Raw genomic sequence first — 24533 nt, 5'->3', positions numbered from 1 at the left:
ATTCAATATTTATTACCTTAAACCACTGATTCTAGTTTACGTTTCAATCAAAACAACAACAATGAAAAGGAAAAATTGAAAAACAGAAGTATGTATTTTACCACTGGCCTCTTTCTACTGTCGGTATCCACAACCCACAGGAAGTGTACTAACATTATAGCTCAGCTGAAGGGGGAAACTATGACTACGCCAATCTTCAAATTTAAAACGAGGCTTTCACAGACTCTTGACTACTATTTTCTTGACAAAAAAGTTACATTTCCCAACAATACAATCTAAACCCGTCACTTCCTGGCAAACATCTTTCACATTCCACAACCCCTGTTCACAATGCAGGCCTTGTTTTAAAAATATCTAACTGACATGAAGTCATTAGGGTCCTTTTCAGACCTACTCTAGATCCAAACACTCACAGTCTGAGTCAGGCTTCCAAGTTAATGTGAATAAAAAAAAAAATAGTTACACAACCTAACTACTATGAGTTACTTGCTCATTAAACATTATGACATCAGAGGGGGTAATTATCTGTCTGGGGTATATTGCGCAATGAGCTCCGGCAAAAGATGTTTCTAAGTGAGCAATTTGGAAAGGAACCGCTCTTTCAACTCTTTCACCACCCTGACCATTGCTTTATGAAAGGCCTACGTCATTGTTTTCCAGTTAATATAGAAAGGCTTTTGGTTACTCTTCAAACATATCTCATAGAGTTTTCTATTGTTTGGGCATCATTTTATAGGTTCTGGATATTTGACATTTCTTAATATAGTAGCTGCCCTGTCATGAACATAACTCTCCGCTCTGCAGTGATTTGTAAATACAAAGAGTAGCTCGAGCTCAGGGGGGTGAGGAGACGTCTCAGACTGTTCTCTGTTAACTGATTGATGAGAACTGCTTTTTATTTGGCAGCGGATGATTTAAGTGTTGTTAGTCCACAAATAGCGAAGCCCTGGAATGATGATTAAAGGGGATTCAAATTAAGGGTGACGGGTGTGGGCTTGTTTAGAACACTCATATTTCCTTTCCTTATGTCTCGGAGATTTCATCTTCAAAGTAGTGGACTTTAAACTGGACTAATCTGCCTGAGGGGCTGCTGTCTGCTCTTATCTGTTTCTATATAACTTGGTTTCGAGTTATATAGAGCTATAGCTTGAGCACACCCCAGACTGTAAGTGGTCCAGTTCCTCTGAGTTTATTGCTCACTATTTGAAGGTAGCCTACTTTCTGTGTGTACAGGTAAGCGGAAGACAGAGCCATATTTAGACTGTCCGGCGCGTCACCGCAGACTGCGCGCTGCGGTCTGTTTTGACAAGTGCGGGACTTTATTTGTTCACTTAAATGGGCTAACGGTGAGGATGGAGCACTTCTGGCGGAATACTCTCTTCACTTTCATTGTCATAAGTAAGTACCAAACTTCTGTTTTGGACTTTAAAGATGTTAACACGTTTTTTTTTCGCCGCCACCCTTTCGAGGGTGATAAACAGCCAATCCTCGCCGGGAAAAGCGGCGATTTCATAGTTTTTCAGAAGATCTTTTTTTCCCTAAGCTGTATCACTTATTCGATGTATATTTGACTTCAGCCTCTGAACGGTTTTTGCGCATTTTGAACATATTGCAAAACGTGTGAATTTCACCGGATAATTAGCCAGGAGATTATTTTTAATGAGATTTCCAGCATTTATTCGTCTCTTGTAGAATTAATATCATAGTCAAGCCTCTACGTTATGTGGATCATAGAGGAAATAATTAATATTTTCACATACTGCTCGCTATCGCTGCCCTCCAATGTGTGGCAGCTGTGGAGCAAAACACGACAGACATTTTTAATCCGGTCCTTATTTCTGTTCCTGTTCCAGTTGTTATTCATGGTTTTTTAGGGTGTGCACGGGACGCAGCGAGCTTTTTTGTGCTGCAGGTACACGGGCGTGGCAAGACACAAGACTGGTGGAGGTTTCGTGAATCCTTTACCTGCTGAGAAGGGAGAGAGGCAGGCTGAAAGCTGAGCTCTGCTCTGCCTGTATGGGCTTGTGTGTCTAACACTGCACCAAAATATTCTACCTGAGGGGATTCAAATGGATGTGTTTGGGAATACAGCCATCTCTTTAGAAACAGTCTGATCCGTTACAGCTTCTACTGACACAAACTTCAACTCTTCATGAAATGTATGAGCTCTGAGTGCCTAAAGCTTTTTTAAGGTCTGCCTTTCTCACTGAGATACGGTGATGTGGTTTTTAACAGAGCATGAACCACAGATGTCTCAGGTTGTTGCTAAAGATAAAACTAAAGCTGTACTACTTATAATCCTGCTCTGACATCAAATGCAATATGTAATGGAGATAGATATTTGTGTTGTCACACTGTGATGTTAATTCCTCTTTCCCCTCCACCAGCTGACAGTATCTGGCAGGCACAGTCCTTCAACCTTGGTATTGCAGGTGCCAAGATCTTTAGCGGAACAGCAAAAGAAGAGTTTGGTTACACAGTCCAACAAGTGGAAAACAATCAAGGCAAATGGTATGAATTTCTGTCATCACATAAAAAAAGTGAAAAGGGGTTTCAGTGTCATAGCCATGTGTCATGGCCATGTTTTCTTGTCTTTAATGTTTTATAGCAAAAACATCAAGCTGCTATAAGCCTTCAAGTGGTGTGCACATTACTTTGCAGTTTTCCTAAAACAGCATTAAAAGTGGGGGAGATAATGACATTCACAGAGGACAGGTTTGAGGTCAACGTTACAAGCCTGCACGCTACAACAGGCTCAATTTTGTGTTGCGCAAAGAGTCTGATGTGCGTCACAGAGTGATTGGCTCCAAACTGACTTAAAAGCTTCAAGCAATTTTACACTTGAGAAAAAAACATCCTGTTGTTGTACACAAACTCTAATATCTTTGAATCTTTGAATCAGATAGTGCATTTGCAGTCACATCATGTTATTTTCAAAAGAATCAAGTTGGAAACAATAGCCTATTACTCCAAAGAGATGGAACTAGTAATGTTCAAGCCACTTACTGGCACACAAACAAGTCTCCACACTGTTACGCTACCACCAAGTTCAAGCAAGTTTTCAAAGCAATACATTCCATTGCAAAAATGTGGCCTTAGTCTTTATTTTATTGCAGCGTCCAACAGTTACAAAAGTCTTAACTATATGTCAACAGTTCACGTACTATTTAGTTTTTAAGTTATGCAGATGGAAACTGCAGTGGCCTGATTTTATTCCATGCTTTAAAAAGCTGCACTTTGTTGTTGTTAAACAGCTGGTGTTCATCTACAGTTATCACCACACTCTTATAAGGGTTGTAGTGTGCAAACGATGCCATTTCATTTCCTGTGGTATCACTACTGCAGTTGAGCATTTTCACACAGATATGAACATGTAACTAAACGTGTGCTGATATTACCTGTCACATATAACAGCTGATCAATATTGAATAAGGTACAGACTTTACTGTTTTAAACCTTCTACGACAATTTTTATTATCCATGTGTAACAGTAAAGTAGTAATAAAATTCATTACTGTTTAACATTAGTTAAACAGTAATAACAACTTGGTGTCTGAATGTTGTACACTCTGAGTCACCATTTGTCAGAGTAACTCACCGTCTGAAGGAGTGACCCATCCCATTTGCGCAACTTAGAAATACAGAATCTGATAAAGACTACTGATTGCATGTTGCATGGTAGTCCACAAACTAAACAGGAGATACACACTATTACACATCATACCATATATGACAGAATGATGAGTGCCTCTTCCTGTGCCTTGTTGAGCTCTAGATTTTGAGAAATGTCCGAGTAACAGCAAGAAAGAGCTGGATGTTGTGGGAATGAAGTACATGACGTGGATATTTTCCGTTTGAACTTGCGCTGTTTGTTTTAAAGAATGAAATGATTGAATTATACACATATGTTATTAAAAAGAGCAGAAAAACCCATTGCTGCAAGTTCATAACCTGATATAAAAACAGTTTTCTGTATTTTATGTGAAAATGTTTGTGTTTTTGCAATTACCAAAATTTCGCATATGTAGGTAAAGCTTTAAGGATAAGGCCAACAGTGCATGGTTTTGTTTTGTTTTTTCCTAGGCTCCTGGTTGGTGCTCCTTGGAGTGGTTACAGTCAAAACAGGAAGGGGGATATTTACAAATGTCCCATCACAGGATCCAATAACAGATGTGATAAGCTCAATCTTCAAGGTAAGGTTTTTGATGTTTGTTTCATGTGCTTAAAATCCCTAAAAAATAAACAAATAAGAGGCTACATTGCAGAGAAACACACAAGAAGTCATTCTGTCCTTTCTATGTTTCGAAATTCGTCAGACATAACAGTTGAATCCAGCAAAGTTGTAATAATTTCATATATTGAGCTTTTAGAAGCTTTTTCTTCAGGTTGTAGAAATTCTTGATGATAACAGTAATGTAATGTTGTCTTTGCCACTTTTTTACAGATTCTGTCAATGTTCCAGAGGTTAAAAATGTCAATGCCAACATGTCACTGGGTTTGACTCTTACTCGAATGCCTGGTGACAATGGTTTGACGGTATGTTTGTTTGAGTGTGTGCGTCTTCACACATATCATAGAAAGGAAATAACACTGTATAGCTAAGCATAAGGAGAGCTATTTCCAGTCTATATGCTCAGTGATGTATTTTTATAACCACCTCAGTGACTAACACTTTCTATTCAGTTAGGCCTTTACAACACAACTACTTATTCGTTACACCATACATCACAGTTCTAATGAAGACCTATTAATGCCTTATTGACTATGTTTGGCTGCTACTACATAATTTCCTTCCTATTTATAAGTTGGCACAAACTGTGTGTGACTTACCCCACTGATAAAAAATATGTGTGGTCTCTTTAGGGAGCTAGACTAGACAAGCAGAGCTGGTTGTTTAGATTGGATTGTTTCGAAGTTGTTGTAGTATGTAGCCCATACTAGATGGACCTGAACTGTGTACTGATATTTGCAGGTAAATATGACCCTTAGAAAACTGACAATACAAGATATAATTAAGAATTTCACTTTGGTCTCTGAGTTGCAGCCAGAGACGGTTTGAGGATCTAAATTCAAGGTTCATGAGGAAGATACAGAGTGTCTATGAAAGTGCTTGAAAGTGGGACTTCCACAGAGTGATGTAAAAATAGCACCCATGATGAAAATTGTCCAGAAATGCACAGGTAGATGACCTCGAATGAGAAACTGGCCAAAATGATCAAAGCGTGATATAATATTTATTGTAGGGTCTTTAAATTACAATATAAAGTGCCTTGAGCCGACTGTTGTTGTGATTTGGCACTGTTTAAATAAAACAGAATTGAACTGATATCAACTAAGGGCATTAGTTGATATTAGTTCACCTAATGTTGTGCTATATATATTGACGGGAAAAATGTTCAAATACAAGATATTACTGCAAATTTTTAAAGATACTCATAACAACAAGCTTCCTTTAAACTTCCTTGTTTCTTCCTTTCTGGCTGATACAGACATGCGGTCCACTTTGGGGTCAGCAGTGTGGCACTCAAAACTTCTACCCAGGAGTATGTGCCAAATTGGATCCCGTCTTTCGGCCTCAACCTGCCTTTGCTCCAGCTGTCCAGCGTAAGAACGTTTAATATGCTGTGTATAGTTCATTATCTTTCATGTAGTGCTTGCCTTTTCATGCAGTATTCCCTCAATACTAACTAAAGGAAATACAGCCTTTTGTTAATCTATAGCTCTTTACTTACCAGTTTCAGATAGATCCCGGTGTTCTGGAAAATGTGACAAAAATTTGTAATTAAAGACCAAGTTTGAAATATTTTTTTCACCAGACAATGTTCTTCATTTTTCAAGTTCCTTCGTGTTTCATTGTTAGTCATATCTTTTGGTTACCTTCTGTTTTACTGTGAAGGTTTGTTTTCTTGTGGCCTTGTTGTGGTTTTGATTCCTGATTTTGTTTAAACTGTTGAAAGACACAATAATGTGTGAAGTGCAACTAGGAGTTAAATATGACATATTATACCAAGCAAGTGTCAGAACTCAAGGCTGTGGCTGAATGAATGATAAAGAAATGCATTGCATGAGCACATTTATTTAATTACTACTGACTTTTTCCAGAGTGTGGAGGGCCGATGGACATTGTGATCGTTTTGGATGGCTCCAACAGCATTTTTCCTTGGGAACCCATTGTAGAATTCCTGAAGAAATTATTACCCACTCTTGACATTGGACCCCAAAGTACACAGGTGACTATGCAACTAAAGCTAAGACAAAGCTGGGAATAGTTTTGACTTACAGTCTTGGTAAAAAGAAATTACATCCACTTTCACTTATAAGGTTTTATATCTCAGGACATAATATCCTTGTAAGAATCTGGTAATGTCCTTACCAGAGCTTAAAATGAGATAAATACAACCTCAAATTAACAAGAACAAATTACAGTTTACATGATGTAATAACTGAACAAAAACTAGGCCAAAATGCTGAAGCAGTGTGTGAAAATGTATGCACAGACCATGAATCAGTAATTTGACCACAGATAACTTTATTAGTGTCTCACATCATTGTTTGAGGTTTGGCCCGCTCTTTTTCACAAGGTCACTTCAGTTTGTTGAGGTTTGCAGGAATTTGTTTAAGCACAGCTCTCTTGCTGTCCTCTCACATGATTTCAGTCAGTTTGAGGTCAGTCTGTTGAGTCTGTTGTAGATTTGCTGCTGTGCTTAGGATCGTTCTCCTGATGCATGACCAAATTTTGGCGTCAGACAGCTCCTGTGGCTGCAAAACAAGCCCAAATAATCACCCCTACATCGCTGTGTCTGTGTCTAGTTGTACATAAACTTTAATATTTAACACACTAACTAAGACCAGAATGTGAGATGGAGCTCTTGGTTTACTTTGCAGTTTTTCTGAGCATTGCAGGTCTGACGTTGGGTTGAATGTCAACTCCCAGATTGGCAGCTGTCTTGAAGGTTTTAGACACGTGGATAATCTTTTCCATTGTAGACTGTTGTGGGGATAGGTTAATTGGATAACCCAAATTGCCACTAGGTGTGAATGTGAGTGTGAATGGTTGTCTGTTCCTGTGTGTTGGCCCTGCGACAGACTGGCGACCTGTCCAGGGCGTACCCCGCCTCTCGCCCTATGACAGCTGGGATAGGCTCCAGCGCCCCCCGCGACCCTGAAAAGGATAAGTGGAAGCGAATGGATGGATGGATGGATGGATGTAGACTGATGGATTTCAAATTGTTTAGCAATGGCCTTTTAACCCTCCCCAGATTGCTGAGCAGTAATGTTTGCTTTTCAAAGATCTTTCCTGATGTTTTTTTTCCTGAAACCTTCCGACAAGGAAACTGCCAAAACTTCCTGTTCCCACTTACCCTCTTAATTTATATATATAGTCCAACAGATCATTTTTTTATAATGTCCTGATATGTAAATCCCTGTAATTGAAAAAGGGGACACTTTCATTTCCACATGACTGTAATTAGTCTGGTTTTTTCTAGTTTTTCTGTTATCATTATTGCCACAGTCTGTAATTCGATGCATTATTTTTTTAACATTATTATGTTAGGTTGGCGTCATTCAGTATGCCGTGGACCCCAAATTTGAATTCAAACTGAATCAGTATAAAAACAAAAAAGACACTATTGCTGCAGCATCTAAAATAACGCAGATGTCTGGGGACATGACCAATACCTTCCACGCAATTGAGTTTGCCAGGTTAGTTGATTTTTATCACATCAGAATCATATATTTGTTTTATTTATCCATAAATAAATCCAATATCCTGCCTTGTCCTCTCCCTTCAGTACTGTCGGTTTTAGTGAACAAAACGGTGGCCGACCAAACGCTGCCAAAGTGATGGTGGTTGTCACTGATGGTGAATCACATGACGCATCTAAGACAAAAGCAGTTATTGCCGATTGTGAGAAGAAGGGCATTACCCGCTTCGGTATTGCTGTAAGTGCTCATCTACCATTTACGCTGATTATTCATGTGTAAAAAGTATGATCATAACACTGAATTTCAGGTAACCAAGTCACATATTTAAGATAAATTTCCATGACTTGAATCATACGTATTATGTAATGGTGACATTTCCTCATTTTCTGCATTTAAGCATCCTTTGTTTTAAAGAACTGCTCACTTTATGTGCAAACTCTGACAAGTGTATAGAACCAGTTTTATAGTTCACCTTTCTAACTTGTACTTGCTAACAGTACTTGCTAACTGCACGGTACTGACCTGCATTAAATTCCCTTTCTGATAGTTTATATTTGCTCATTAATTTGCTGATTTGATTTGTTACTTAAACCTCTTTATATTTACTTTGTCCAATCTGGAAATGCTGTTTTGTTTTTTTTAAATAATAATAGGTCTTGGGTTATTACACAAGAAATAACATCGACACAGAGAAGCTTATAAGTGAAATCAAATCCATCGCCAGTTCACCCACAGAGAAACATTTCTTTAACGTATCCGAAGAGGCAGTCCTCTACACCATCGCTGGAACTCTGGGCGACCGCATCTTCAGCATAGAAGGTACATAGAGGATTATGCCATTTCCCGTCCTGTTGTTGTGTGTACTGTAACTATATGCAGAACATATAGTCTATGTGACAGTGGATGTACAGTGCCATAAAAAAAAGTATTTGCCCCCATCTTGATTGCTTGATTTTTGCATTTTAAAATGTTTCCGATTATTTCATTTATTAAGAGGAAAACGCTGCCCAAACCTACCTAGCCTTGTCTGAAAAAGTAATTACCCCCTGAACCTAATAAGTAGTTGTGCAACCCTTGGCAGCAAGAGCAGCAATCAAGCTTTGTGATAACTGTCAATGACTCACTCCAATCACTGTGGAGTAATTTTGGCCCCCTCTTCTTAGGAGAATTGTTTTATTTCAGGAATATTGGAAGGTTTTCAAGTCTAAACAGCCTGTTTGAGGTCATTCCAAAGCATCTCAATTTGATTTGAGTCCAGACTTTGAAAAATTTTGAATTTCTTTTTGTGAGCCATTTGGAGGTGGACTCACTGGTGTGTTACGGATCATTGGCCTACTGCATAATCAGCGCTTGAACTTCAGAGCACAACCCGAAGGCCAAATATTCTCCTTCAGGATTTTCTTGTAGAGAGCAGAGTTCACGGCTCCATCAATTATGGCAAGTCGTCAAGGTCATAAAACAGCAAAGGAGTCCCAGACTATCATACTGCCACCAGCACGTCTGACTGTTGATATGATGTTCTTTTCATGAAATGCTGTTAGTTTTATGGCACATGTAGCTGGACTCAGCTTTTTTTTTCTTCCAAAAGTCTGGGTGGCTACCAAGATGTTTTTTGAGAAATGTGAGATGAGTCTTTGTGTTCTTTTTGGTCAGCAGTCTTTTTCACCTTGGAAGTGGATGCCATTTTTGCCCAGTCTCTTTCTTAATTTTAAATCGTGAACTCTGACCTTAACTGAGACAAGAGGCCTGCAGTTCTTTAGCTGTTATTCTGGATTCTTTTGTGACCTCCTGGGTGAGTCACTGGTGGACTCTTGCTGTATCCCAAGGTTTTAGCAAACGCTTTGTAACTCTGTCCAGTGACTTTGTTTCTTATCTGTTCTTTAGATCGTGACATGATGAGTTACCTTTTGAGATCTTTTAGCCTAATAAATCTTTATTTTGTTAGACAGGTTCTGTTTAAGCAGCAATCAGGCCCTATTTTTAGTTTTCTTTGTCCACTGTTAAAATTTGTTTGATGATCTGAAACATTTACTTGTGACAAATATGCAGAAAACTAAGAAATCAGGAAGGAAGCAAATTCACTGCACTGTAGATTAATTTCATGACATGTCTTTTTTAACTTAAGATCTTAACATGTGAGTTTTCATTATCTTTATGTTACCATTCTGGGTTTTGATTTTGGTGTACATATAATGATTTGTTCCCACAAGGCACTGGAAAAGGGGCAGACAGCTTCAAAATGGAGATGTCCCAAGTTGGATTCAGTGCTCACTACTCCAGCAAACAGGTACCCACCCAGCCAAAAAATGAATCAGATTAAAAAGGGTAAAGGTTTGTCAGACATCTTTTTTCTTGCCTGCTAAGCTGTGAAAATATGCAAAACCACTTTAAGAACAGCTGGTTAAAGTGGTTAGTATTGTATGTGATGGTTCATGTGTAAAAAAAAACATTCTCTTGCAGTTCTCCTTTAAAAGAAAGAGGATGTGGCTTTTACTCAGCTGTCTGATCATGAACGTGAACAGTTTTTTTTAAAACATGCACTGTCCGATTTATGTTATATGTGCATATTGGTCATGCAGTCATGTAGTGGTGTAGTGTTTGTTGACTAGATTTTGATGTTCTCTCTTTAAGGATGTATTGATGCTCGGAGCAGTGGGAGCCTATGCCTGGAGTGGGACTGTCGTACATCAAACAGGGTCACAAGTACATATTCTCCCTCTTTCAGCCTTTGAAGATTCACTGCAAGACAAAAACCATAGCTCTCTACTGGGTAGGCATTTAATTCTTCATTTATTGGACCAAATCTATAATACAGTTTGACTGTTAGATAACTGTTTGCATAAAACACTACAGGGATAGGTGTAATGGATGGCTATTAGTTTTAATACCAATACATTAACACTACAACTGCATGGCTTTGAAAACCATTACATATAAAATTTTTCTTTTTCACTCATTTCAGTCCAATCGTTGTAGTTTTCAGGGTAAAACCTTTGTTAAGTAGCTTAGCACCAACCTGAATCATTCAAGCATAAAAAAGCATTTAGCTCAAGGGATGAACCAGTACATATAGCAGACAACTTAGCAAACACTGAATTTTAAATTCTATCGTTGGGCACTGTTTTTGCTAGCAGCGTATCACAAAAAACACATAATTTGTTCCAATTTCTTTAGTCAAATCCATTAAAGATTCCAAATCTAGCACAGTTGGAGATTAAATAATAAAATAATAGCAAAATAATACAATATTTTTGCAACAACAAGGTGATTTGCAAAGAGCTATTAGCCTTTGTAAATCCAAAATTTGATCTGGTGTTTACAACGTCATAGACTGGCCAGGTATGAATTTGCTTTTTCAGTTGAACATGAACTGTGAGACAGTGTGGTAAGCGTGTGATGGCACTCCTAAGTGATTGCAATGAACATTTTACAACAAACAGCAAGATTCTCAGTTTTTTGCACTGTGGTTAAGTCGGTCGCCGCTCTGAGAAGTGGCAACCTGGGTTTGTGTCTGAGGCAGTGCAATATCTCTGCTGCAACAGCAACAAGAGACAACTAACCCATGTCTTCCTCGGGTTCTTGTCCAATGTTAAGGTGCTTTAGCAGATCACGTTGCTCTGCAACAGCTGCAGGAGTCCAGCGCGTTGCTGAATGCTGATTATTGAACCAATCAGGCATTAGGTTGGAGAAATACTGTGCTGTGATAGGGTTGTACAATTAGGGCAGAGGTGGTGCCCTTTAATCAATTATTTTTTGTTTTGTTTTGGGGGTTTTGAGATCTGGGTATATTCAAAAACATGTGGGGGGAAAAAAGGCACCTGGGCTGAGGTATGCCAAAATACACAAGAACTGGACTAGAAATGAGTGGCAGCATGTCTTATAGAGTGATGAATCCAAATTTGGGATTTTTGGTTTAAATATACAGTGGAGATCAGGAGAAGAGATGAGGAGAGGAGATGAGGAGAGGGGTACAACAGTGAGTGTCTACAGCTATTTGTAAAAGAAGGTGGCGGTTCTGTCAAGATTTGGGGATGCAGTTCTGCCAGTAGTTTTGGGGGTCTCATCAAAATTGATGGAGTTGTGAACGCAGAAAAGATTTTGATCGAGTAAGTCCTTGATTAAAAAAAAAAAGTTCCCCAGATGTTTTCCTTTATTTTTCAGCTTCTTGAGACAGCGGGGGCATGTACAAACTGCTCTCGATTGATATCACCCTTATGAAATGTTATAGTGCTTGTTGAAGCAGGACACCTTTCTGCGCCATTGTTCTTATTCATAAATAGTTCAGCAAAATCATTCACAGCACTGCTACACCCAAAGTGCGCCTGACTAGAGGTCTGAACAGCTAGAATAACTGAGAGCACCTACGTTGTTGAATAAATGTAGAGGAGTACTTATTAGCAGGATTAACTGAGGACTTGAGTAAATCTATGTTATTGTTCTACATTCTGCCACTTACTTAGTAAGAATATGTAGAGTTAAGCTGTCAGTTAGTGAATTTTCTCCTTATGTTGCTTTCCAGGTTACTCTGTCACCACAATACGCGTTGGACCCAACGAGTACTTTGTGGCTGGTGCACCTCGTTCAAACCACTCTGGACAAGTTATCGTCTACACTGTCGATGCTCAGAAGCAATCTCATATCATAGACTCTCAAAGAGGAAAACAGGTACTGACCTGACTCCAGATGAGTGATTCATGTGGCATGAAGTGTGAGGATCAGAGTTAACGGTTGTTGATTGGTTTCCCAGATTGGCTCATACTTTGGAAGCGTCTTGTGCTCTCTGGATGTAGACAAAGATGGGACGACAGACTTCCTGCTGGTTGGTGCACCCATGTACATGAGTGAGCTAAAGAGAGAGCAAGGCAGAGTCTTCCTATTCTCTGTCACCAAGGTAAAACTAACCACTGACTACTGTTTTAGTTACATTTTGTGGTATGGTTTTCCTGTTCAACAGTGCAAAAGAAATTGATCGCCATATGCAGACAGGAGCAGATATTCTGCTTCTTTTATAGATTTGTTTTTAATTTATATAATTAGCTTCATCAGCTGCATACAATCTCCATGTTATCTTCTGAAGGGCATACTGAACGAGAAGGGATTCCTTAACGGTCCACCCCCAACCATGGATGCACGTTTTGGGATGGCCATCTCTGCTATTCCTGACCTGGACCTAGATGGTTTCAACGATGTTGTAGTTGGAGCACCGCTGGAAGAGAAAGAAAAAGGTGTTATTTACATCTACAATGGAAAGCGGGACATGTCAGGTGTAGACTTCTCACAGGTACAGTACATATTACTAACATTTTTATTAACAATACCTTTTTACATAACATATGTGAACATAATGGGGGTTTTTTCTTTTCAGAGAATTCTTGGCTCCAGCCTGGATCCTCAGCTGAAGTACTTTGGAAGGTCTCTAGATAGCTATAAAGATCTGAATGGTGATAAACTCCCTGATATCTCAGTGGGAGCCTATGGCAAGGTGGTGCAACTCTGGTGAGTTAAGCAAGTCCAACTCAGGGGAAATATTATGCAATGATTTTCTACACTGTGTGGCTTATATCAGTCCGTGTTTCTAGTCATTTCAAACTGAACTTTTTCTCAGGTCCCGTAGGGTGGCATCTGTGACAGTTAAAGCTTCTTTCAGTCCTGATAAAATCAACATTTTCAACAAACCCTGCAAGATTAATGGTCGCATGCTTTCATGCTTTGACACCAAACTGTGTTTCACTGCTGCATTTAGACCTGCAACGCCTGCTGGAACCATCGGTAAATATATAATATGTACACATGTGCATAGAGAGTTCATACACTTATGCAGATGTTCATGACAGTTTTTTTTTTTTTTGTTTTGTTTTTTTTTTTAAAAAGCTTAGTCATAAATCATGATTTCAGAAACAGAAAAATCAAATAACAAAGGCAGAAATTTTAAGTATGTGGGGACTGGCTCAGTCTGAGTCAGCCTTGTTGTTTCTCTTTTCACTCTAATTTTTGGTAACTGGGTGGTGGCTCTATGCTTGCATTAATCAAAAAGACAAGTGCTGTAAGTAACAGGTTTATCATCTGATTCTCAACAGGAAAGCAAATCAGTCCAGAAAGTCTGACCAAGATAATCATGTACTATAACAATAAGACTAAACTCAAATGTTCAACTGTCTGTCATGAAATTTCCAAATCCAAACACAAAAGACTGACTGAATGAACAAAATGTGCCACACATAGTTTTTGCTTTGTTTTTTCAGATATTACATACACTTTGACTCTGGATGCTGACTTGCAGTCTTCAAGAGTGACATCAAGAGGAATGTTTGTAGAAAATAATGAACGCCTCCTGAAAAATGTGGAACAAGTACCATCCACAAGCCTGTGTAAAGATTACAAAGTTTATGTTCAGGTAGTGGATTGTGGATATATTACACTACATTTTTTTCCCCCAGAATAGGTGTGAATTATTTTGAAAAAGATCCTTTAATTTGTTCATACACTTTGTATTCAACAGGAGACACCAGACTTTGTCAACTCCCTCAGTCTGAAAGTAGAAATTGAACAAGCGGATCTAAATGCGAACCCTGTCCTTGACAAGTTTTCTGAAAATGCTTATCAGTTCTTTGTAAGTATTTGACACCCAGCACATGTCCCTGATTCTAAGTTAATTATTATTATTATTATTATTTTCCCCACATGTTATGCCTACAGGAAACAAATCAGGTGACAGAAGACCGTAAACGAAGTTGTAAAGTTGTTTGTACAGTCATTTTAAATAACATGTTATACCTGTGTGATGATTACTGGCTGGTTTCAGTAAGTCATGTTATGCTGTTATTTCCCAGCAGCATGATTAAAGCTCACCCAACTTAGCAGACATGTAATCATTTCTGTTATGATGTCTGTTATGTTGGAAATGCGGTTTTAGAAAAACGCTGCATCGTTTGGCTGAATTTGCTGCTGTGTCGTTGTTTTAGATGCCCTTCACCAAAGACTGCGGCACTGATGAGGTGTGCAACAGTGATCTAGTGCTGAGTGTGAAGAGAGATGAAAAGACATCCGGGTAAGAAACACGGAGCTGGACAATGTAAAATATGCCATGTGCAGGGATCCTGACACCATGTGTCGTGAATACTTTTGTTTTTTGAGTTTTCAGGTAAAGATAGGACCAGTTTTGTTTTATGAATGTACCTGATGTGTAATGGTAGCCACAAGCTTGTGTGTGGCTATGTTTTGTCTTTTTGTTTTGTTTTTTTTACTATTTGTGTGAGTGATAATTGCAAAAAGGCCCTGAAAACAACATATCAATAAAACAAATTATATGTAATTATGGGATCAAAATTTACAAACTGTGCATCATGTTTTGTTCAGTAAAATTTATAGATTAAATACAGCCCGAGTTCTAAATACAGCAGAGACCTCTACTGGCAACTAGAAAAAGTTCAGATTTAAGGTACTTTGTGTTTGCTTTGCCTTTTAGAACAGGTGGCTACGTCCTTCTTTATATATGAAGTATTTTTTTCACTATGATAATAATAAATCTTCAGTAACTTATACAGCCCAACTAATTTATCAACAAGCCAGTGTTTGGAACCAGTATTAGCTATATGTCGATCTATTGGTGAATGAAATGATCAGATTAAATAGGCAGTGGGAGAAGCGTCCTGCAAACATGCTTTGAGTCTTGATGTTGCAAAGTTTTTCCATGAGGGAAGAACTTCCCTGTTGATAACACGTGTTTGGAACGCCACAAACTCTTAGCACAGTAATGAATAATTAGACATAACAAATGTTAGGCAAATCTGTTTATGCTTCATGAAAGAAAGAAAAAATAATACTGGCTGAAATGTCAGAATCTCAGATTTTTAAATCACCAAATATTGGTACTGGGCTTGAAAAAATTAGTCTATAATAGCTTTTTTTCTTCCTGAAATGTTAATGCAAAAGTGGATATAAGAAGAACATGTTCATAAACCTAAGAACTATTTAATGTAATCTCTCTTCCTAAATCAGAGATGTCAAACACATTTGTTATCAGGGGTCACTTTGATCTCATGTGTGCTAAAAATAACCTTTCTGTCAGTGCATTTAACCTCTCAGATATCACAATATGGGAACCATACATCTATTTATTTTCTATATATATGATAAAGAAATATTGCATAGTTAAAGAAAAAATTGGTCAGCACAACTCTGCGTTTAAATTCTAAGAAATAAATGTATAAAAAATTACAGCAAGCTGGTAGCTCATTGACCAGAGTGTCCTATAAAGTTAAAAAGTTTTGTTAATTCAAAGAAAATTTTAAATTAATATGCTTATTTTATGGTGGACACATTGTATAAAAGCAGAAATGTATTTTTATTATTTTTTTATTACTGTTATTACTAAGACAAGCTTTAAAATGTATAAAATTACAGTTTCAAAATTTATGTCTTTGTTCACATTTTCCACATTTTGTCCCGCTGGCCAATTGAAGTCTTTGACAGGCCAGTTCTGGCCCCCGGACTTTATGTTTGACACCCTTGCCCTACATGTTTTAGTCCAATAATATTATAATACCAGCCATAAAAAAGCATCTTTGTTTTTCTAACAGGGCTGAAATCTTGGCAAGTGTAAAGTAATTATGTGCACCATAGAAGAAAGAAATGCTTTTAACTCTTAACAACCATTACAAATGTTTCTGTTTTCTCTGTTTTACAAGTCTGCCTTCAATGCTTTATTGCACATATTAGAGCCCATAAAATTGCTGGATCAGACTCTGAAAAACATAAAAGATTTTGACTCCTCGGTGTATTAACTCACATGAATGCGTAAGAAGGACTTTATAGACCATACAGCAGCGTTTCAATGTATTTGTGGTTTTGCAGCTAGTATTGGTTTCTGTTTTGTACACTTGACTGGTTGTTTCTCTTAGTCTTAAGAAAGGCAACACAAAACTGTCTAAGGTGGTAATTATGATTAGGTAAAAGAAATCACCCTTAATAGCAAGCAACTTTTAGGGAAATAAAGGGGTAAACAATTTTAAACTTTCCTTCTCATTTTGGAAAATACTCATGCTGTTGCATGAAGAAACATAATTTGATCTCTTGTGTTGCAGCTCAGCACCCAGTCTGGTAAGCCCTAACAGCCGAGAGCTGTCATTTGAAGTTGTTGTGAAGAACAAAAAGGAGAATGCATACAACACGCAGCTCGTGGTAACGTTCTCCAACAATCTCTACTACTCCTCCATCTTTCCTCTGGTAAGTATGCCTAATAAAAGCTACTTATGTTTACATGATGCTAATGTGAAAAACAACATGCTCTTTGAGTAAACTTTTTGGAAAGAATTTGTTTTTTTCATTCTTATTTTCACTAAAGTGCACGAACAGCAATATATACATAAATAAAAAACAGCCAAATAAATATTAAAGCAAGAAAAAGCCAGTGGAATAAAGCCACAGTCCATAATGTTGTGTACTCTACTAAATCTATGCCTTTACAGACAGAGGATGTCAAATGCACATCACAAACAGAAAACGTTATTTGCCATGTAGGATATCCAGTATTAAGAGAAAACCAAGAGGTAAGCACAAAACCCCATAAAGGAAAAAATAATAAATAACAAAATAAAATTGTAAACGTTCTCTAATCTTTTTGGATATACATGTTTTTGTTTGTGACATATTTGGAAAAATATTGTGTTATTTCATTACAGGTGAAATTTCACATAAACTTTGAATACAGTCTTGATCGGCTGGAAGATAAAGCCATTCTAAAATTTGTGGCCAAGAGGTACACTGAATTATAAAGAAACTCAGCTCCAGTAATCAGCTTTATTAAAATTATTAGTGATTAATAATCTTGTCTCTTTCCTTTAAAGTGATAGCAAAGAGGAGATAATTACAGACAATGAAGAGAACATCTCCTTTCCTGTTCAGTATGATACTGGGATTAGTTTATCCAGGTGAGTTTTTCTTACCTTAATATTATTTTTTCTCATTTAGCCTCAAAGGGTAAATCTGAAAGCTGATATTAATGTTAAAACATTCATTTTATGTACTTTTTATTCTAGGCACCCAAATATCAACTTCTTTGTGGCAGATGCAACCACTTCAGTGTTAACAGTGAAAACCTTTGATGACATCGGCCCAGAGTATAACTTTAAAGTGGAGGTGCAATAAATAAATCAGTCTCATAAAATATCATCAGAATTCTTACCTTTATTTTAACAAGTTTATCGTCTGTAATGCAATTTATTTACAGGTTTCTACAAGTTACCTACCTGTGAGCCTTCTATATCTGACTATTAATCTGCCAATGACCAGTAAAGGTGGAAATCGGCTCCTGTACATCACCGGCGTGGAGGAACAAACAGTGAGTTCTCAGTTTCCAAAACCCAGGAACGTTCAAGAAGATTAAAAGCTGTTTAACTTCATAAATCTGTAGGTATCTGTAATGAAATGTGATGCATACATACAGCCATGGTAAAACAAAATCCCACCCTCTTTCAATTGTAAGGTTTTTTACGTATTAGGGCAGAAAATATATTATATATAAATATTTATTGGCATTATGTCATTATCTATATATTTTTTTAAAAAGGAATGCAGAATTAGAGTGCCAAAAACTAAGTCCGCTTGAGTACCGGTAGGTTGTAGAACCACCTTCAACATCTTGAAGTAATCATTTATATCAACATGAGAGACTTTATCAGTCTCTCGTGTTGATGTGGAGGAATTTTGGCCCACTCTTCTTTACAGTGTTGCTTCATTTCATTGAGGCTTGCAGGCATTCAGTTATGCACAGCTCTCTTAAGATCCTGCCACAGTACTTAAGTAGTGTTGAGGTCTGCACTTCTTTTGGTTTTCAGCCATTCTGTTGGAATGGGAATCAATGTTTTAGCTGACAGATTCACATTAGACTCTGAAATACTTTGGTATACAGAGGAGTTCATGGTCTTGTGGTTTCTAAATCTCCATTTTTGTTTCTTTTTCATACAACATCTGCAGCAAAATTGGCTCTTTCTGCTGCTCAGCAGTCAAGTTTCTTTGTGAAACCAATGATGACATTACTAATGGCTGGCCAGCTTCCTCTTTCCCAGCCACAGATACTCCCAGATTTTATGTTTTCTTTGCAAAATTTCTCACAAATACCACTCAAATCAAGTTCTTACATGTCTGCAACTCTTACAAGCTCATCTAACGTACAATGATCCAGAAAACCTTCATGTGGTGCTGCAGTAAATTCCTGCATCCCTTCCATGATTTAGCTTAAGGCCCACATAAACCCTAATAAAGACAAAAGTCAGTGTTGCTCCGGGTCAGTTCAGGTCAATGCAACATGTCTCTTAAGTAAAGTGGAAGCACCCCTGTGTTAACCTACTCCAATAACCCTGGTCTTCTTGCAGATTAGCTTTGGGCTATTTAAACACTCAACCAGTACACAGTACCTAGCTTGTTGGAGGCTTGACTGGTTTACAGTCAAGCCTCCAACAAGCTAGGTACTCACAACTAGCTGGTGCGGCAGTGGAGCCACACCAGCGCTCCACTGCTGGCAGATGAGACCAGCCACACACACAGCGCAGAGCGAGTGGTCAAAGCTTAGAAATGAAAGAGTGTTTTCTGTTATGAATGTTTGTGTTTCTATTGGTTACTAAAGTTTTACTCCCAAATTTGTTTTTAACTATCAGGCTGCGTACAATTTCTTCAACTTTTACTGCATTCAAGTGTTATATCCATACAGTAAATGACAGAGTGCTTCTCCTCCTTCTGCAGGGAGGTTCAGTCAGCTGTGAACACAATCTAGTCAACCCTCTGAAGATCGGTGAGAACACTCAGACTGTGTCCTTCTCTGCGGAGAGCTTCAGAGGAATGGAGAAGCTGGTCAGTGAAATATTTATAAAACTGTTGCTTGTAGCAGGAAGTTATGCACAATTCTAAATCTGCACATGTGCACATAATGCACAGAAATCTTTTGACGCATAATATGGTAAGAAAATAGTTTGTATGCAAAAAATGATTGTTTTGATGCACTACTTCTATAGTTTTGTATTTCCTACATGAATAATAAAGCTATTCATTTTTTCTTTTTTTACATATAACCTTACAGTATATGCAGTATATGCACCTTAAATAATATCACATTGCTTTTTTTTTTTTTTTTTACTAATATTGAGTGTTGTTTCCTGATGTTTTTTTAAACTAACAGGACTGCAAGAGTGCAAACTGTGAATCTATAAAGTGCATCTTCAAAGACACTAAAGTTAAGAGCACCTACTTTGTGAACGTTAAAACGAGGATCTGGAACAGCACTTTTATTTCGGTAAATATCTTCATATCGATTTTAGAAAGTTGGTCTGCTTTTATTATCGTTACGTTTCTTAAGTTATTAATTGTGGAATTAATCAGTTACATTAACATAATTCGTGTAATTTTTTTTATGTTAGGCCACCTATCAGACCGTTGAGCTGACCTCCAGTTTGGAAGTGAAGACCGACAAACCTGATCTGCTCATTATCAAAAACAAACAGCTGACTGTAAGATTATATTTCAGTTTGTTACTTTACTGCTTAAATCTGACTAACATGAAGCCGTTTGCTTAAAAGAGCAGCACAGTTACTGCAGCTGATGAGCATACTCAATTGTCCTGATCATTTTCACAATTTTGTATGCAAAGAGCAGTGTAAAGCACATGAGTGCTCTTATGTAAGAATGTTTTATTCATTTATTTTTGCTTATATTGTTAATCATGCAATTTCTGGTTTTATTTTAAACTATTACGCCTGAATTTGATGGAGACAGACAAGGCAATGATGTCTCCTGTTCTCTTGCTCTCCAGCTTGGGTTGAGAGTCAGCAAACCCGGAGAGACGGCCGATGTTCCAGTTGGCGTCATAGTTGGCAGCGTCATAGCTGGACTGTTGCTGTTGGCTCTGGCTGTTGCGCTGCTGTGGAAGGTATGTTTTTGTTTGTTTGTTTGCTTTTTGTTAAGATGTAGAGGAACAACAGTAGGATATGTAAAACTTAGGATGATGTACATTTGTAAAATGAGCATTTGATCTTTGCCGCCCCCTCCCGCCATGAACAGATACGGATGATTTCAAAGAAATCTGCAGCTTTCAGTTTAGTGATTCCAAGAATTCCTCACCAATATGCTACATAGCACAGGGATATAAGAAAGAAAACAGTTAAAACTGGTAACTGGTCTTGTAAAAGTCTGTGGAAGTATTCTTGGTTCACTTTTTCTGTCACACTTTTCTTTCTAGTTTGGATTTTTCAAAAGAAAGTATCAGCAGCTTCAGACGGAAGATGCACAGCACAACCCGCAGGGCGATGAGGTGCTGTGAAGAGAAAACCCACAGCTTTCTCTTTCTTCTGGTACTTCTCATTAGTTCTTGTAAAGTGTGAATAGACTGCAGCTCCGCCACTGGAAGCTGGCATTTTACTGGAAACTGGAGCGTCAGTGTTACTGGGATTCAATGCTTTGCACACTTTACAGAGAATTATTATCAGTCTTTACTCTTTGTGGAGTATTTGCACTGACTTTGAAATGTATAGGTTAAAAACTGTATTTTTTGCTAACACTGGCACCCTTTTGTACTGCAGTGATTTTGAAGCCTTTGCTAAAATCTTTGAATTGTTGCCCTCTTGAGTTTTACACTGTAAAAGCATCACTTTTATGCATTACTGTTTGTTTTGATGAATTTCAGTCATCACTCTTTCAATTAGAATACTTGTGAATGTAGCACATTTGTCAAAACATTGAACTTCTTAAAGAAGGCAGTAACTCTGTAGTACAAATTAGCTTGAGATCTACTGTCATCTCTGCCACTCAGGACTGTTTTTTTGTAATAGGACTAGTGATACCAGGAGCTTATATGCAAAACAGATACAATACTTATAATGCAAAGTGAGTGAAATTTGTAATTACTGTGTTAGTACTGTATATACTTTAGAATCAAATCATGGGGTTCCATATTTGCGTTTATATATGGAAATGTTGTTGACAACATGGGTCAGTGGGATATATATTTGTGTATTTTTATTGTTATTGATGATATTTGTAAAATCCCAGTAATATCACAGTTATTCAGGTATGACGAGTTTGGTAGAAAATTGCTTAAGGCTGACTATTTATACATAAGTGTGTCTATTTATTTTGTCTGTGAATCAAAGAATGGTTTCCATATTTAATTTCAGATAACAAATGTATAGCCAGACCATAGATGGTGATGTCAAAAACTGGATGTCCTTTTTTTGCCAGCACACAGCATCAAAATCCCCAAAAATTAACAACAAAAAGCAAAGAAGGCAGAATATTTCACACGCAGCCAACACCCATGTTACAGAAAAGATTGAATGAGGAGCCAAACATGTACTGGCACTACTTTACCACAAGATGGCAGCATGTTACAAATGACGTGTTGGCAATGTTCTAGTCTGGTTTGTTTGTTTTTTCATTACTCAGTTGATGATTTGGATGCCCCACATTCTTATTGAATTGTATATCACAATTAAGGAGTTATAGCTATTTTGTTTTCCATCACCCCGCTCCTCTCCTCTTCTCTCCTCTGCTCTCCCCTCCTCTGACCCTGCTGGGAACCCTACTTGGACCGCTCCAGTACAACTGAGTTTCCCTTCAAACTCAATTAATTCCCTCTCACATTTTTGACTGTCAGGTTCTCCCACCGTTAGGTTAGTCTCTCCCTTGACTGTTTAGGAATGTGTTTCTGAATGTTTTCCTTTGCAGCAAGCCAACGCCAGTACCCAGCAGAGTCTTTAGTGTACATTTTGTTGGATCTGGCTCAATGGAATATGCTATTTCTCTCTAATAAGCAGCATATTTTTTGTGAGTTTAGGCTCGAGTCTCCTTGTTGGAGAGAATATATAGAATTTGATAAATGACTCAACTACTCTGTTTCACGATTACTCATGGGCTGCGGTGTTGTGAAACAGCCTGTGGATTCTGTCTATATGTGTACAGGGAGCAATGTGGAAAGAGTTGATGAAATGAGATACAGTGAAAGTGTTTGTATACCTTTTGTAAATTAATTTCTCTAGTGTCTCCTGCAGGTGATTGGCGGTTCCAGCCAAATAAATGAGTTATATCATAAAGGAATGATTACTCACAGATTCCTGCAGCGTTCTTGTATATCAGCAAGTCGTAGCAAATGATTTAATAACTGTTGGTCTTTTTTGCACTTTGTAAACTCTTGAGCGCTACCTGCATTTCAACTATAAACTCTGCATTGTGAAACCAAGCTGCTGGTTGTTTTGGTTTTTTCCATTTCTATCTTTAAACAATAGAAAACTTCATCTTTTCTGCACAAATGCTCAAGGTAGATTATAGATGTTTTTGTAGATACAGATGCATGCGGTATTGGAGCCTAATCTTTTGGGATTTTATCACAAATATGCTTGTTCAAATGAAAATGGATGCCCTCCATGATATCAGGAGTTCATGGAGCTAATCAGGATTTTATTATACTCAAGTATATTTATTATACTTTATTATACTGGCAGTGATTTAGAGTGGCAAAACATTCCAGTCAGTACTAATCATTTGCTTCATGGGCCTGTTTGAACCAAATTCAGCTCAGAGCCTGAGCCCTGCTTGTCCCTTTGCTTATGCCATTAATGGCTTCAGGACCAGAGCCAGCACTTTAAAGTTGATACAGCAGGACAGAAGAGGGCTTGCATGTTGGGAAGTGTTTTGGAAACTTCAGCTCTTCAAAGACACTGATCTCACAAATCATTCACACCAGACACTGAATGATTTGTTGAACATAACTTAAGATCAAATGAATGTTTTCTTGATTTGTTGAAATGAAGAATTGTCTCAAATATCAATTAAAAGTTCCCAAACAAGTAATATATAATCTATACATAACCTTTATTTGGCACATTTGTTCATTTTGCTATCAAAAGTCAGTTTCCTGATCACCCACACAAGATTTTATAACCAGATACTTTAGTCTCTTGATAAAATCATAAATCATCTGTGGCATTTACACATGATGCAGAAAAGTGTCCTTCAAACAGATTATACATATTTGATTATAGGGACCTTAATTAGTTTTCATTACTTAACGATGTTTCTAAAAAGCTTGGCTTAAATGTTCAGTCTTTATCCAAATATGCAAAACTGCATAAAGCTTCGGTGATTACCTCTGATAACAGTTAACACAAGCTATAAATCATTCTGATAACAATTTTCTGCAGAAGGGTTAAAATGAGATTAAAAATATACAAATATTTGCCACCAGAGGATCAAATTAGCTGATAAGGACTGCAGAAAATGGTCAAAATATTTGTTCTGGTCTCATATTTGCTGTATCAGAACCATTTTTGTTGATTGAAGGAACTTAAGACGATTGCAAGGTCTTTTATGGGGGGTTTGTGTTAAAAACTTGTTTTGCACTGAAAATCAAGCAGTCAGAAAAAGCATGTTGTCTCACACATTAGGACTGTGTGTTCATTCGTTTTTTATGAGTCCTGTGTATGCTATCGTGGAAACCCCCTTTTGAGCTACCTTTTATTACTTCTAATCCTTAAAAAATGTAACAACATTAATATTGTTCATTGCTTATAACAGTAATGATCTGTCTGTAATAGGAGTGATCACATAGGTAACGGTTGACGTCTTTTTTAAGAGAAGCCCCCCCCCCACACACACACACACACACGCACACGCACACATCCTGGTCTATATTAAAATCTTACATAAATATAGATTTGATACCAGATATTAGTATCATGGAGATAAACTGTACAGTGAGTGGTATTTAACTGGATACAGACAAAGAGATCACAGTGTCTTCTACCTGACCGTCAGTTAATTAATTTCCTGGTGTCTGGTTCGCA

At 37.6% G+C, this 24533-nt stretch overlaps 1 protein-coding gene across 2 annotated transcripts; it reads left to right on the top strand.

Annotated features, from left to right (window-relative positions):
* The first annotated feature begins 1278 nt into the window (after positions 1-1278).
* On the top strand, positions 1279-22930 carry LOC116311034 (integrin alpha-2). 2 transcript variants are annotated; one of them, XM_031728034.2, is made up of 30 exons: positions 1279-1398; positions 2388-2511; positions 4084-4193; positions 4445-4536; positions 5490-5604; positions 6103-6230; positions 7556-7704; positions 7794-7944; positions 8361-8526; positions 9918-9994; positions 10339-10477; positions 12227-12372; positions 12455-12598; positions 12785-12988; positions 13073-13203; positions 13313-13476; positions 13950-14101; positions 14207-14317; positions 14670-14755; positions 16791-16932; positions 17175-17255; positions 17388-17464; positions 17553-17636; positions 17745-17844; positions 17936-18046; positions 19447-19554; positions 19880-19993; positions 20118-20207; positions 20510-20626; positions 20936-22930. In XM_031728034.2, exons 1-30 carry the CDS (start codon positions 1353-1355, stop codon positions 21014-21016), a joined length of 3540 nt encoding a protein of 1179 aa, XP_031583894.1. In that variant the 5' UTR covers positions 1279-1352; the 3' UTR covers positions 21017-22930. The 2 variants fall into 2 exon arrangements, with proteins under 2 accessions (XP_031583894.1, XP_039477104.1); XM_039621170.1 differs by lacking the exons at positions 1279-1398; positions 2388-2511; positions 4084-4193; positions 4445-4536 and adding an exon at positions 5040-5180.
* The last annotated feature ends 1603 nt before the right edge of the window (positions 22931-24533 follow it).

The sequence above is a fragment of the Oreochromis aureus genome, linkage group 12 (genome assembly GCF_013358895.1).
Source record: "Oreochromis aureus strain Israel breed Guangdong linkage group 12, ZZ_aureus, whole genome shotgun sequence".
NCBI lineage: Eukaryota > Metazoa > Chordata > Actinopteri > Cichliformes > Cichlidae > Oreochromis > Oreochromis aureus.
The sequence above is the reverse complement of the archived record's forward strand: the minus strand, read 5'-3'. Positions and strand labels throughout refer to the sequence as shown.